Source organism: Nycticebus coucang, chromosome 21 (genome assembly GCF_027406575.1).
Source record: "Nycticebus coucang isolate mNycCou1 chromosome 21, mNycCou1.pri, whole genome shotgun sequence".
Classification (NCBI taxonomy): domain Eukaryota; kingdom Metazoa; phylum Chordata; class Mammalia; order Primates; family Lorisidae; genus Nycticebus; species Nycticebus coucang.
Genome location: NC_069800.1, coordinates 66,614,012 through 66,629,567, shown reverse-complemented (window position 1 = coordinate 66,629,567; position 15,556 = coordinate 66,614,012). Strand labels below are relative to the sequence as shown.

The following is a 15,556-nucleotide window of genomic DNA, read 5'->3' as shown; positions in this document are numbered from 1 at the left end:
CGCAGAAGGAATGATGGAAGTGACCCTATGGCGACAGAAGGAACGACTCTGAGGGGAGCAGGAGAATGGCTGGTAGAGGCATCGGGAGAGCCCTAGCCACAGAGGGCTCAGGGCACAGAGACTCCCCAGTTCCACCTTCTCCAACATGACTGTCATAAGACCAGGAGTGACCGTGACAACCACTGGCAGAGTGAGGCGGGCACTATAGCCCCCAGACCACCCTGGTCAGCCCTAACGAGTGGGAGGTTGGCCTCCCTGAGTCCTGGGGATCAAGGCTGTCCCACAGATGAAGGACTATTGTCCTGGGTGCTGGAGGGAGGGCTGCCCCCTGCACAGCACCCCACCTGAGCCCGGTACCCTCTGCAGCCCCCCCAGCCCCCCATGCTGAGCCCTGGGGTCTGAGGCAAAGGCCTGGAGCCAGCTCTTGGCTCCAGCATCTTCTCATTAAAGGCAGAGACAGAACACGCTGTGTGTGGAAGCCTGTGGCCTGTGGGAGGAGCATGCTGCCATGGGAAGTGGGGGGACCCACAGGCCTGGCCCCCTCCTAGGGTCCTCCTCCCCCACAGACTGGACATCACTTTTCCCCGACACCCATGCTGTTCCTTCTGCTAGGAGTGTCATCCTTCTAGCCTCGTCCCTTCTCAGGAGCAGATTAGCCCTGCACTTCCCCACACTGTGGCCCAGGCTGGGGACAGCAGGGTGGATACAGCCTCGCCCTGCGGTGCCCTCTATTGGCCAGATGGAGAATGAGCGAGGCCAAGTCCCAAAGGTGTGGGCTGCTTGTACCCAGGGGTGTGCTCACACATACGCACTGGGACACACATGTGCACACTTGGACACACACTGGAACACACACATGCACACATTCACGCTTGCAGACACGCACACGTTCTTGTGCACACACACATGCGTGCTCACACGTACATGCTCATGCACACACTCAGACACACACATTTTTGCATGTACTCACGGGCGCATGCCCACACACATACACATGTGGCTCAGCCTCCTTTCAGAGAGTGAAGGTGCAGACTCTGGGTGCTGCCCAACCCCAAAAGATGCTCCTGGCCTGCTGATTCCTCCACACTGTGGGCTGCCCTAAGGGCCAGCTGGGTTCACCCCAGCTGCCCAGGAAATTGCCGGAAATCAGAGCCTCAGAAATCAGAGCTCTGGATGTCCCAGCATCAGGATCTCAGGGGCAGCCAGGCTGAAGAGCTGGACCTAAGGTCTCTTGCTGACGGTGTGGTCTGCTTCTCACAGGTACGGGTGGTTGTCTGCGGAATAGCCAGGACACGGAGCCTGTGTGTAGTGGGATGATTTCTTGGCCCACTGGCCCTGGGGGGGATGGGGCTTGCTGGTCCTCAACATCTGCCTTGGAGACCACAGGGCCGGCTCAGAAGTGTCCCAGGAAGCCCGGCTACCTCCCCCTGCCTCTTCTTGCCCCCTGCCCCCTCCTCAAATGAGCCCAGAGCTTCTCCCCACCTGGGTTCCTCCTCTTCCTCTGCTGCCTAACTGGCCCAGATAGAGGCTACCTGCCCACATTATGGCCCCTCTGACAGGACTGCCACAGTCTGGTCAGACTCTCAGCTCTGCTTCTGGAGCCTGGAACTGGCCTGGCGGAGGAGGGTCAGGAGCTTCTGCTGCACGTGCTCCCGAGAGAGGGAGCGAGTGGGTATGCCATGAAAGTGCAAAGCAGCCTCCACCCTCTGCAATCTTACTCCAGATGGTGGGGACAGTATCTGCCAGTCTGCCCCAGACAATATCCCGTAGGGGTGGGAGGGAGGGACCAGGCTGCCCCATCCTGACTTCCTGCTTCCCCCAAGCAAACATTGTCCCCCAGATGCCCGTCTCAGGGGCCAACACCCACCCTAGGAAAGGTCAGTGTGGCCGTGGTACCCAGGCTGGGCCCCCGAGTCCCAGGATACAGAGGGTCAGGGTGGGAAGATGTCCCGGGATAGATAGTGGCAAGGGCTACAGGATGACAGACACATGAGTGCTCCGGGCTGTACATGCATGTGTTAACGTAGAGAGCTCAGTGCCACGCGGCTCCTGCTGCATGGAGAAGGGGGCAGAGAGGGCTCACTTGCACAGCAGGCCTGCCCTGAACCTGCAGGGGCTGAGTTTTTGGGGCTGGACCTCGATCCCTTCAGAAGCCTCCAGCCCATTATCCCAGGCCCAGGGTGGTGGCCCTTGGGCTGCGCCAGGGGCATGGCCAGGCTAGATCTAAGGAGGCCACACTTCCCGGTAACCAGGAGTCTTACCTTGCAGATTTCTTTGACCCAAACTGGGGAGAACGTAAGGAAAATTTGTGCTTAAACGGAAACGACACATTGTCGCTGTGCAGCTCACATGGAAGCTGTGCACTCTGGAAAGTTCTGTGGACACTGACAGTGACCTGCAGCCACAACCCCATGTTGGCTCCATTTTCACATTTATTTCAATATTCCAGATCCATAAATGTGTCCACTCCCAGGACTCTCCTCAGACCTGATTCTAATGCTTTTTGATAAAATAATAGTTTCAAACAGTTCAACAGTTACTTAAATACAGCTTTGATGTACTTTCCCATGTGTGTATAGTTTCTTTTCTCTACACATACATCTTGCAAAATCTGGTCTCATTGATTCATGAGACCACCAGCTCCTCGGGGTATGGAAAGGGTGGTAGACAGGAGACCAGGAAGATGGATCTGCCTGGTTCTGCATGCGTGGCCCCTGCCCCAGGTGACACCAGGGTGTCCACCTCCTCAGAATGTGTAGTCAGTGACCAGGGACCCACGGGAGGGATGGTAGGGATCTGGGTCCCTGGAGACGGCCAGGGGCCTCTAGCCCTTTGCCCACCATCCAACAGAGTCTCAGCCTGGCTAAGGGAGAAGCAGAGACTCTGAGGCCTTCTCTTGACTAGGGTTCTTCTTCAGTGGTTCCCCTGGGGACACTGGACAAAGTCTGGAGACATTTCTGGCTGTTGCGATGGGGAGGGTGATGTGGAGCAGGTGGGGGTGTGAGGATGCCCCTGCAGACAGTGGTTGCCCAGCTGAGCACCAGACCCTGCATACATAGACAGGCATTCCCAGGGGTGGGGGAGTCGATGAGGATGTCCTGCTAGGACCTGATGGAATTTACTAGAAAGATTCTGCCCCTGATGGCTACACAAAGCCAGTGACGAGGGAGGTGGGGAAACCGAGGTTCAGAGGGCCAGCCTGGTCCTGACCCAGGCCCTCCATGGGTACTGGCGTCTGCCATGCTCCTCCTGCCCACTCACTGGGGCTCTCAGCAAGGCCCCAGTTTGCCATCTCTTCTGCTCAAACGTCTCCAATGGGGCCCTTGGTCCTTGGGGTTGCTGGTGCCGTGTCCTCAGAAGGTGGCTGGGTGGGAACTACAGGTCCTCATGGGTGGGGCTCAGGTCCACTCTCTGGGCCTGTCCGAACACCAGGAAGGTGCACAGCCCCAGGTTGCTGACAATGGCCACCAGGTAGAACAGGCTGGTCCAGGAGCCCGTGGTCTCAATCAGGTAGCCACCCAGACACACGCCCATGACACCTGGTAAGAGGTTTGGTGGGCTGAGCACTCAGTGAAGCTCAGGGAGAAGGGCTGAACTCAGGTGTCCAAGCTGCCAGGCCGGGCATAGACCCAGAGGCAGACACCTCACAGAACCCTAAGGCACTCGGTGTCTTGGGCTGTGGGATTTGCCTCCCATCTGAGGGTCAGGTTGAATAGCAACCCATGGGCCCCACCAATGGTGAAGACCAGCAGACACCTTGGAAGGCTAGCAGCCCCAGGATCCATGCCCTCTCCTGACACCGAGACCCCTTCTGAAGGGTACACAATCCCATCCTGCATCCCGAGGTGCTCGAACCCCCCAGGCAGCCCATGGCACAGAGGCCGGCCCCTCACCCGCCAAGGCCCCAGCTGTGTTGGCCACACCTGTGAACAGGTCAGAGGAGAGCATAAGGAGAAAGTCTTGGTGAGTGCCCAGGCCCACCCGCCAGAGACAGCCCTTTCCAGCACAGGGATGGCAAGGCTGGGCTGAGCCACGTTCCTCACCAAATAGGAAGCCGGCACAGGATGGGGCCAAGTCCTGGATGTTCACAGAAATGCTGCTGCCAGAACAGAAAAGAAGGATGAGTGGCCATGGCCAGCCACCACCACTAAGATAGTGGCCAGTGGCCTGAGCACCCAAGACCATTGAGAAGAACAAAGGGCTGGCAGAGCCATGAGAGGAGGGGCAGGAGACCTCAAGTTGCCATTGTCTGCACCAGGTCTCCCCCAAGATGGACCCAGCCCAGGAAGGTGCTCCTGAGACCACGGGGGAAGGGACAGCGAGGTGGCAGCGGCCCACATGCCTCACTCAGTACTCACTGAGCTGAACTGCTGGTGCCTAAAGCAGCCCCAGTGATGCTGGGCAGCCTGGGAAGAGGAAGGGTGACAGAGTAGCCTGATGGTGACCTCCTCTCCCAGCCCTCCCCAGGCAGAGGTCCTTCTTGTTTCCAGAATGTCTGGACACCCACACCAGCCAGGCTGGACAGCCTTTGCTTCTATGACCATTCTGTGACCTGCCTGTCTTTCCTGGTCATGGGCTGGCTGAACTGGGTGGCCAGTGCAATGTCTCTGGTGGACGGGTGGCCAGCCTCACCTATGGTTGAAGGTCTGAAGGCCAATGGAAGCTGATGCAAAGACCATGGACTTGAAGAAGCTCGAAGTGTGACCCAGACACAGAGCAAAGATGCTGGACAGGCCCAGGCCCATCACCTGTGGAGAGGACCCACCACGGCAAACACGGCCAGAAACAGGCGCCTTTTCCCAGCCCTGACCTGGGGCACCCTCCAGCAGCTGCCCCAGGAATCTGGTGACCTGGGGGACTGGGAACAAAGCAGGCAGGACCTCCTACCTGCATGAACTTCCGCACCATGACAGCTCTGTAACCTGATGGGAGGAGGCCACAGAGGGGTCCTATCAGCCTGCTGCAGACCCCCGTGTCCTCTGGAGTGGGTCCCACCCAGCATAGCTGCAGGGAGCAAGGGGGCCAGGATGGGGCAGTTCACACTCAAGACGGGTGTCCCGCTGGGTGAAAAAGTGAGCATGCGAGAGAGCACACCACAAGGTGCCTCTACAAGCAGCAAAAGTGCTTCTAGCACAGGATAGCCACAAAGGCAGTGCAGACAGAGGCACAGACAGGCCAGCAGTGCCCACTTTCTCTGCATCTCTCCAGATCACTACTTTCCCACAGTGAGTGTGTTACTTTTGCAATTAGGAAAAATGCTGACATCGAAGACCAGGTGCAGGCATGCAGTGCAAGCATGTGAGCATGTGTGAGTCTGTGCAGACAGCTGCATGAAGACGGCCGCCAAGGGTGGGGAGGGCAGTGCTCCAAGCCCGGGAACTTGCAGGGGGTCCACAGTGGGCACAAGTGCAGGCCTGTGGCTCCCTGACTCGGGGCTTTGGGGACCCCTGTGCAAATATGACCTTGTCCGGTCCTTTACAGTTAGCTGTGCAGAATGTCAGGGGCTATGTCCACAGTTGCGTGAGACCATGAGAAGAGGCATTCTCTGCACCCAGCCCCCAGCCCCACCCTCCATCAGGAACACTGAGGCAGAAAGAATCGAGTGATGTCAGACCAGGTCCTGGGAAGTCCCACTCAGGTTGGCCCTTGGAGCCTTGTGAGCCTTGTCCACAAACTGCAGCCACACCCCCAGGAGGGGACCGTCCCACCCCTGGATAGTGAGGCCCCCATTTGCCCCTACCAGGGGCTCACCCTGACAGATGAGATGATCAGAGAGAAGCCCGCTGAACACACTGGCAGGAATTGCCACCAACCAGGGCACCACGTTGAAGACCCAGCCCTGTGGGAGGACAGGGCCTCAGCGGGGCAGGGGACACCTGGGATAGGCCCACAGGTTGAGCACCCAGAGGCCCAGGCCCTCCTTGAGGACAGGCTACAGCCAAACTGTGCCCACCCAGACCATCTCCAAGCTGTGCCCACCCAGGCCATCTCCCAGCTGAGTGCCAGGGTGACTAGCAGCTGTGTCTGCTATAGCCTGAATGTCTGTATTGCTCCCTGCATCCTGACAGGGCAGAGACAGGGGGGTCCAGCCAGCCTGCGCATGCATAGCTCAAGGAGGTCCTGGTCACCAGAGCCCAGAGGGTAGCAGGACAGCCTGAGGGTGGAGCCATGCCAGATGCAATTGACACCTGTCTCCATCCTGCTCCTGCCCGGCTGGCCAGGCCCTGTGTGGGGGCTCTTACGGGGCAGCAGGGCCCATATGGGGACAGGTAAAGCTGCAACTTCATTTCCAGCTCCTGGGCATGATGAAGGTGTCCTAAAGCAAGGAGCCATGTGGTGACCAGAGCTAAGGGTCCCTCCATCACACCAGGGCTGAGAGTGCTCAGTGCAGCCAGTCCCACCTGAGACTGAGATGGGCTGACCCACCTTGGAGTGGGGGAAGGTTTCCTTAAAGAAGGTGGGCAGCCAGGAGAGGAGGGTGAAGAAGGAGCAGGCAGAGGACAGCTGCGCGAAGACGGCTGCCCTGTGGGGGAGGCAGTGGGTGACATTCGCCCTGTGTACCTCCCCCACATCCCCACCCTGGGGCCGCAAGTCCCACCCTCTGAGACCTGCCTGCTCACCAGACAGAAGGCTTTCGGAAGAGCTGTCTCCAGGGTACCTTGCAGTGCCTGGACACTGGCAGGCCTCGCGCCAGGATGCCCATGGCCAGAACGATATCTGAGGGAGCAAGCGGTTTCAGAATGATGGCCACCAGGTAAGCGACTCAGCATCTGGTTTAGGGGCAGCTCCAGGGGCTGGCAGCCTGGCTCAAAGGGTATGGCGTCTGGCCTTCCTCCAAGGGCCATGCTCTAAACCAATCTCCCCAGACCTCCTCCAGAGCTGGGCGTCCCCAAGTATCCTCTCGGCTCCTGCACCTGCCTTGGTGGCTTTTGCCTGCAGGTCTCCCCAGGGGTCTGCCTGGGCCCCAGAGGAACTTCCCGACTGAACTGGATGTGGGGCTGAGTGCTTGGCACTAGGTGCTCTCTCCTCTGACTCCAGTCTAGTGGATTCTTTGGAGAAGGTCAGAACTGCGGGGTGGAGCAGCAGGCGGCCGGCGTGTGCGTGCGGGGACCAACCTGCCCAGCCCGGCCCGTTACCTTTGTCACTCAGCAGGTACCTGTGCATGCACCACACCCAGAGCAAGGTGAGGCCGCCCGAGAGGTAGAAGACACTCGGCCAGCCGCACCACTCCAGGAGCACAGAGCCCACCGCCCCAGTCACCAGCGTCCTGTGGAGACAGGCAGGAGTGTGGCCAGGGCTTCCCCAGGCCAGCAGCACCCCCCACCACCACCACCGGGATTGCCCCCCCACCCCCACCCCGCCGGGATTGCCACCCTGGTGTGAGCTGGGCGTGGCTCATGCCTGTAATCCTAGCACTCTGGGAGGCCAAGGCGGGTGCATAGCTTGAGCTCACGAGTCCAAGACCAGCCTGAGCAAAAGCGAGACCCCTATCTCTACTAAAAATAGAAAAACTGAGGCAAGAGGATCGCTTGAGCCGAAGAGTTGGAGGTTGCTGTGCGCTAGGACACCACAGAACTCTACCCAGGGCAATAGCTTGAGACTCTGTCTCAAACACACACACACACATACAAAACCCAAAACAAATTAGCCTTTAGTGTGACAATCCTTTTAAACTAAAGAAGGCAAGGAACAAGAAGAAAATGCTAACAGAGTACAGTGAAATGAAACCCCCACACTTCCTTTCACTTCCTAGATCCTGGAGGATCAACTTTCTAAAAGATTTCTAAGGGCAGAAAACACCACCAAAACCACATCTCCAGCTGCACCCCCAGACACACGGCTGGGGAAACTCCCTTCATGGTGAAAAGAGAAAGGATGGAGTCGGGGATGGAGTGAGCCTCTCTCAGAGCCCCCATTTGCCCATCTGCAGGGCAGACACAGCCCCGGCTCAATCTTGGTGTCAGGACAGGCTTGGGGACAGCAGCCTTCCTGTCCCTCTCAGCCCCACACCCCCATCTCTCTGCTGCCCACTCAGGTGCCAGGCAAACTACAGGATACCAGAGAGGACAGGACTTCAGAAAATAACAAACCACTCCTTAGCACAAGTACGTCTGCTGGTTTACCTGAAATTCACCCTTCACTGGGTGATCTGCATTTTTATTTGGTAAATGTGGGCACCACCCTACCCCACCCCTGCCCTGGCTGCCCCTACCCCACCCACAGGCATCCCTGCGGCCCTCTGAAACTCAGTAATGGTAAAATGAAGCCTGAAGGGTGGCCTGGAGCCTCTGCCAGCCGTGCCTGTGTCCACCCAGGGCAAGACCTCAGACACAGGCCCGGCATTCTGAGGGCCTGGAGCTGCTGAAGGGCAAGCACTGGGCACGTCGTGAAGGGTGGCCAGCCCCCTTGGGCATCGAGCACAGGCTGCTTCCAGGCAGTGGGGGTAGCACTTGTCCCCCCAGCACAGACGAGTCGGGGTGAGAAGTGGCCACTGCCCCACCTAAGTGCCAAAGACCCAGCCTGATCTGGCAGGCCACCACCAAGAGAGGCAGAAACTCCACACAGAGGAACACTGCACAGGCCTTCAGCAGCAGAGCCAGAAGCATCTGCCAGCCCTCCTCCTACCCCCCGCAGGGTCCTGTGGGCCCACTCAGCCAGGTCCCAACAAGGCCACCCTCCACAGGCTCCCTCTGAGGCTAGGACTTACCCAATCTGGGAGCCAGCGCTCACAGTGCTGTAGGTTAGGGCTCTCTCACTCTCCTGCACTTTCTGGGATAGCAGGCTAGTCAGGGCAGGGAAGTAAACCCCTACAGTGGGAGAGGACAGGGCTCTCAAGGTCCATCACGGCCCTCCACTCAGGACTGGACATCCAGATGTCCGCGTCCACCTCACCCTTCCCGCCCAGGACATACACTCCGTCTGGGGGAGGTGCACACAAGTGTGTGACCAGAACAGCAGTGAGAAGGGTCTGCTTCCAGCACATGCACACATGCTCACTCGTGCGTGCCCACCACCCACACACAGCTCCTCACATAACTCACACACAACATGCACGTGCATACACACTTCTACTGCACGCCTGCGCAGTGCCCACACAGCAGCACTGTGAGCACACCCTGCACGTGTGGGCTCACACACAGACACACAGCTTTCCCTGTGTGCTATATAAAAGCTTCCTCCTTGCTCATGGACTGGGGACCCCAGCAGCCTACAAGCTTGTTTGTCATCTGGCAGCCCCACACTCCCTCCATTCTGGGGGCTCCAGAGCCTGGCCTGCAGGGGTTCTTTGGGGGCACCCACCTGGGGGCCTGAGGCTGCTGTGACAATAGGAACTTTCCCCCTTAACCCACAACCTCGGGGTGCTGACCATACATGCCACATCTGAGTATTGCCATCCATGCCAGACACGCAGGAAACATCCGTGTGGTTACTCATCAGTCATTTACGCACGGTACTTATTAACGTGATTGTGGCCCAGGGGGCAGTCCCGTCCCCTTGAAGCCTGCTGTGAGCTTCACCCACCACCAGGGGTCCTGGGAGCTGTCCCCGGAAGCATGACAGCAACAGGTCTGGAGAAAGTGGTCCTCCTTGCTGACTGAGGACACTGCACACTAACACAGCAAGTTGCCCATTGTCCTCACTGCTGCCTGGTAGATGGTGCTGGCCGTTATCCCACAGCCACCCTGGCTGCCATAGGCTCCTTGGAGCAGACTTTGGGCGGCGGGTGACATCTGACATCAGACAGGCCAGACTGAAGAGTTTCTAGGAAGTAGAATGCCTGGTGGTCGTGGCACAAACAGGCTGCACCACAGAGGAAGAGCAGGGGGCTGGCAGACAGCCCACAGGGACCCTCAGGCTGCCTTCAAGGGTCTGGGGACCTCCTTAGCAGCAGCAGGGACATGCGGACACACCCAGCCTGGCTCTAAATAGCTACTGTTTTCTTAACTGCATCAGCATTGGGACCCCCCCACACACACCAGTAGTCCTATCCATAGACGACAGTGAGGCCACTGCAGCAGGGCTGTCCCCTCCTGGTGGCTGGTCCTATGTTCATTCCCTTCTCCTCGGCTCCTCACAGGGACTGAGTGTCTTCTGGGGCCAGGATGAGCTATGCTTGGGGAGGGGGTGATGCTGGGGGGGCAGGCTCTGGGATGGGGTAAGCACTTAAACTTAAATCGTCACCCATACTCCTGCGCCCCTTCCTGAGGGCTACCAAGCTCAGCCTTCATGTGGCCCAGGTGGTTCTGGGGTCCCCGTGTTTCTCAGGGGATGGCCCTGGACCACAAGAGGGGCCTCTCTGATGGGCAGACCTTTTCCTGCGACACCCTTCTGTCCTAAAACCCCATGAGGAAAAGGGAGAGGGAAGCCAGGGTCCTCACATGGTCCAGGTGAGGCACAGAGGGAGGCAGGGTCTAGGGAGCCAAGCCCCGGCCCCTGGTGCCAGTTCAGGAAGGAGGGCAAGGCCTTGAGAAGGGATCTGATACTGTGTCTCCAGGGGACAACAGCCAAGCAGGGACCCCTGCTTCTTCCTCTGGCAGTTAAGCTGTCCCAGGGCCTGGTCCTGTGCATGGCCTGCACAGGACAAAGCAGGTCCCTCTCGGCTTCTGACCCGAGAAGGTCTCGTTCGGTGCCAGGAGGTAAGTTTACCATGTGGTGTCCCATCTGATTCCACGTGTCACTGCAGAGATCAGGTGCCTAGAGAATGTGCACACACGTGCACTCACACACATACACACACGCATGCACATGCATACACGCACACCCTGCCCACCCTGCCTGGCACTGAGAGCTGAGGGGCAGCAGCTTGAGGCTCCTCACCTTGGAGCAAGCCCATGAGGACACGAAACAAAGTCACATAGATGAGGTGGGCACTTCCCAGGTGCGAGAACAGGGGCGTGGCGGCCGTGATAGAGCCCCAGGCAGAGGCTGACAGCATGATGACCTTCTCACCCCCAATCCTGGAGGGGAGGCAGAGGGAGATTAGGGTTCGGATCAGGGCCCACCTCGCCAGACTTCCTGGCCTCCCCTCTGTAGGCCCCTTCCATGGCTCTCAGGGCTGGCCAACCCCTCTGCTGCCCCAAAGGCCATGCTAGACCTGGTCTCTTCCCTCCCACTCCCGTCTTGCTTCCCAATTAATTTACTAAGGCCCCTGTTCAGGAGCTGGCCTACCAGCCCCTGGGCCCACATGGGGCAGAACCCCATGGAACCAGCCCATTGTGGGGCAGTTACCGGTCCCCGAGGTGGCCACCCACGACCTGTGTCAGGCAGTAGCCCCAGAAGAAGCTGCTCAGGACAATGCCGGCCTCCTTCTTGTTCCAGCCGAAGTCCTGGCTCATGGCCACAGTGCAGATGGGCACGCTCATGCGGGTGCAGTAGAGCAGGCAGGTGCCCAGCAGCAGGGCCACCGTCCATGTCTGGCACTCGGGCCTGTGGGAAAGGAGAGGCTCAGGCCCTGGGGCTGGGTGGCCTGGCTGCTCTGAGTGCGTCGCCAGGAAGTCTCCCTGAGTGTGGAGAGACAGTCACTCAAGTCCTAGGATGTGAATGGGGACAGCCAATCTTTAAACATGTGAACACACTTGCGGCTGACCCCCCCTGGTGGTGGCAGTACAGCAAGTTAGTGCCAGGGACACCAAAGGCCATACAAGCTTTTTGCCCCACCCGCAGCTTCCCTTAGACCTTCAGGGCTCAGGAAGGCGGCAGGTGGGAGTGGACACCAGGCTGAGATCCTGGGGTGGGGACACTGTGCTGGGCAGGGGGGCCCAGAGGCATCAGGGCAGAGGCAGAGTGGGTGGTCTGCAGTTGGGAGAAGCTGGGGCAGATGGGGCTCCAGACCCTGCACAAGCTGACTGAAGTGGGCAAGAGGATAGGAGACTGAGTTCTGGGAGAGTGCGGGGGCCCAGTCCAGCTCCCAGTGGCCTGGCCCGGGTGTACCCTGGGGCCACAGGCGGGGTCTGGGTAAAGGGATATGAGTTGAATTTGCAGCTGCTCTGTAAGCTTGAAGTTAGTTCAAACTAAAATCTTTTCACGTGGTACTAACAGGAAGAATCCCAGCCATCCTTCTGCACTGGAGGTGACCTGGGGAGGGTCTCTCTGTTCCTCTGGGCAGGAAAGGAGTCCTGGCTTGGCAGGGGTGCAGCTGCTATCCATAGGAAGGGGCAGGGGAGGGTGAGTGGAGGCTTGTGCGGGCTGGGAGGGGGCTGGTTACACTTGTTGGGCCCTCAGAGTCTTGGGGCTTGGGAGCTTCAAGAGGGAAGGGGCCAGCAAAAGGACTAGGAGGACTGGATGCAGTGACACTGGTGTGGCCCCTTTCTGGCCCTGGGCAGCTACTTCTCCTGAGAACCTCTTGCTTAGCCCCTGAACCTGTGGATGAACTTTGAGCAGCTGTCTCCCCACCTTGGGGCAGGTGCCCTCAGTGCCACAGAGCCTTCTGGAGTGAGAGCTGACTCTGCTCATGATCTGCCCCTGCCTGGGGTGGGGGGTCCAGAGCAGTAAGGAGAGTGAGTGGGACTCAGGGCCTCTGAGCTGCCCAGGCTGCACCACAGGGGCAGAGGGGGACCTCACGCCCCCAGGCAGGGAGTGGCTGGAGGGGGAGCTCAATTTGGACCTCAGGAATCAGACACAGGAGAGGGCCTGGGCGGGGTGACCACCACAGTGCGGTGACCAAGAGGGGCCTCAAAGAGGAGGAGGGCCCAGGACATTGGCTGGAGACTCGCACTCAGAAGTGCAGGAGGAAAGGGTTAGCCTGGTAGAAGCTTCTGGAGGGAACAGAACCGAGGGTTGGATGACATTCTGGGACTCAGCCTCGGGTCAGGACAGGCACAGAACCAGCCTGAGGGGCAGGAGTGGGAGGCAGTGTACATGCCTGGCTGCTTGGCCAGTGGGCAAAGGATTTTCTTGCTTTTCACTTGTTACTTAAAAATGAGAGGCTTATGGGGCAGTGCCTGGGGCTCAAAGGAGAAGGGCACCGGCCCCTTATGCTAGAGGTGGTGGGCTCAAACCCAGCCCTGGCCAAAAACTGCAAAAAAAAAAAAAAAAAAAATGAGAGGCTTATGTTAACACTAGAGGTGCAGACCGCGAGGACCAGATGGGCTGTGACATGGAGGCCGTTCCCCTGGACCTTCTTTCCAAAGACCCTTCAGCCCAGGCCACTGTGACAAACGCACCAGGTGAATGTACTATGGACGCACCACGAAACCCCAGCAGACCTGCCCAGAAGCACTGAGGTCGGCAAGAACAAGCCACGTCTGAGGAGCTGCAGCAGGGCGTATGCCACATGGGGGTCTTGAGGTGCCTGGATTGGAAGGGGATGACGTGGGGAATCAGGAGACCTGAATGGCCAGCCGTGGGCTTTGGCTGATAACAATGCATTGGTGTCAGCCCACTGATGGGGACAATCGTGCTACACTGACTGGTGACCAGGTACAGGGTGTGGAGCACATGGAGTACAGAAACTGCCATCTTTACAGTGATTCCGTAAGTCTAAAACTGTTCTGAAATGTACTTCTTTTTTTTTTTTTTATTAAAAAAGGGGCAGCGTGTGGCCTGCTGAGGAGTGGAGCCAACCCCTCCTGGCTGCTCAGTGGGTGAGGGTGACAGACAGCTTCAGTGGGTAGGGCTGGGGTGTTGCAGCTGGACACATGCAGGCTGCAGGTGCACAGAGACAGTGGGGAGGAAGGGGCTGAGAGCAGAGACCACAGGGTGCTGAGCCTGGGGCCAGGCATGGCCAGTGGACCTACAGCACTCCCAGTGTCAGTGCAGGAGTCCTGATGGAGGACAGGGCTATCCCCGGCAGCCCACACACAGCACAGCATAAGAGCCCTGTGCTAAAGGTGGTCACATGGCCCCTGGATTCAAAAAAGGGAACTTTGCCAACACCAGGAGCCGGGGGGGCACCAAGCAGAGGGAACACTCCTCCAGGCTGCCCTACTGAATTCTGCCCCTCTGGCCTCATCCCTGCCTCTGTGACGTAGCTGAAAACAAGGCTGTCCATGAAGAGGGCGATCAGTGTCAGAGGAAGCACTAAAGCACTAGTTAGCATTATCACTGCCCACACGGAGGTGTCCACAGCCTGGGTCCTGACAAAGCCTGCGGGGCAGTGACACAGGATTCAGGGCAAGTGCCCTTCACAGGGCACCAGAAGGGAAGGGTAAGAGCCAAGGCAGATAGGCTGGTAAAACAACCAGAGTGTTCTGCAGGCCCTGGGGCCACAACTCTCCGAAGCTAGCTGGAAATTGGCCTATGCGGGCCAGCCCCTGCCTGAGTACAGGGTACACACGATGGGAAGGCCCCAGTCAGCACTGGACAGGAAGACTTGGCCTTTTGTCCTTCGTTCATCTGGGCTCCATTACCCCAAGTGGCCCTACCCTTTACGGTCTTCCTACAACTACCAGCAACCCAAGGGACCCAAGGCCTCACAGTTGCCTCAGTAGTCCACAGGACCTGACTCTAGGGCAGGGGCCATGGGGGGTCCAGCCACCTGCATTGAGGGGCCTTTGCCCCCAGAACAAGGGCAAGGTGGGCTTTTCTGTAGCTTGGGGCTCGTTTTGGGGGTTCTCATTCAGGACCTCTCACTAGCTGGCCCACAGATAGCTGTCACTCGGCTCTGGCTTCTGTGGGAGCCTCTTGCCCAGGGAGGCTTCTGCAGGTAGCAATGGGGCATTGAAACAGAACACAAGCTGAGTGGGTGCCCTGCCAGGCCCTTCTCCCCAATGTTAAGCATTCCCAGGAGCTCAGGGCCATGGAAGACTCACCCCAGCACAGCTACGGGCAGGCTCCAGCCTGTGCTCCTCCCGATGCATGACCATGACCCAGCCCAATGGCCAAGCCCCCAGGGCCCGGCTCAGGAGCATGTGCCAAGTCAAAGGACAAGATGGCAAGGAGGGCACTCAGGAAGTCCAGAGGTGCCCCCACAACCGCCCAGCACTCTCCACCCAGAGTGGTCCCACCAGCAACATCTCAGCTCCCTCCCCAAAAGTCTATCCAATCCCAGAAGCTGCTCCAGCCCCACCTGGACCACTGGGTATTCTCAGCCATGTCCTTGCCAGCCTCGTCCAGGGGCAACTTCATCAGGCTTGGGGTGCTAGGAGGTAGGAACAGTCTGTTCTAGAGTCCAGCGGGCCCTTCCAACTGCCGGCCAGGTTGACCCACCCCGCAGCACCGCCCAAGTCCACGTGTCAGTCCCAGCAGTGCTTCCGTTTGGCGCTCCCAAGACGTGTCACCCCCAGATGGCTACCATTGAGGGCGTGTGGGGCGGGGCATGACACTCGGTCCCGCCCCCACCCTGCCGACGTCTAGGCAGACTCAACCCCAGGTAGGCACAGGAGGCCTCCCCAGCAGCAGGTTGGTCAGACTGGGGCTCGGGAGTCAGACCGGGGCTGGGGACTCAGACCAGAGGGGATCCTGGCCCTGGAGGTGCTGGCCACAGACCTTGGACAGAAGAGCTGCAGGGGCCTCCCAGTCCACAAAATGGGGACCAGGTGTGGTGGCTCAGGCATTTCCCAGCTCTCTGAGGCCAACGCAAAAGGATCCCTTGAGTTCAGGAGTTTGAGACAAGAGA

General features: G+C 58.9%; 1 protein-coding gene across 14 annotated transcripts; it reads right to left on the bottom strand.

The window, feature by feature from the left end:
* Positions 1 to 2,420: 2,420 nt before the first annotated feature.
* On the bottom strand, positions 2,421 to 15,153 carry SLC17A9 (solute carrier family 17 member 9). 14 transcript variants are annotated; one of them, XM_053573419.1, is made up of 13 exons: positions 15,008 to 15,153; positions 11,230 to 11,427; positions 10,819 to 10,958; positions 8,708 to 8,807; positions 6,919 to 7,267; positions 6,621 to 6,717; positions 6,427 to 6,523; positions 5,752 to 5,839; positions 4,888 to 5,004; positions 4,633 to 4,748; positions 4,044 to 4,099; positions 3,894 to 3,923; positions 2,421 to 3,539 (listed from the first exon to the last, which is right to left on the bottom strand). In XM_053573419.1, exons 1-13 carry the CDS (start codon positions 15,064 to 15,066, stop codon positions 3,376 to 3,378), a joined length of 1,611 nt encoding a protein of 536 aa, XP_053429394.1. In that variant the 5' UTR covers positions 15,067 to 15,153; the 3' UTR covers positions 2,421 to 3,375. The 14 variants fall into 14 exon arrangements, 11 of the variants coding, with proteins under 11 accessions (XP_053429394.1, XP_053429395.1, XP_053429397.1 ...); XM_053573420.1 differs by having other exon boundaries at positions 4,044 to 4,096; XM_053573422.1 differs by having other exon boundaries at positions 4,888 to 4,922; positions 7,137 to 7,267.
* Between the last annotated feature and the right edge of the window lie 403 nt (positions 15,154 to 15,556).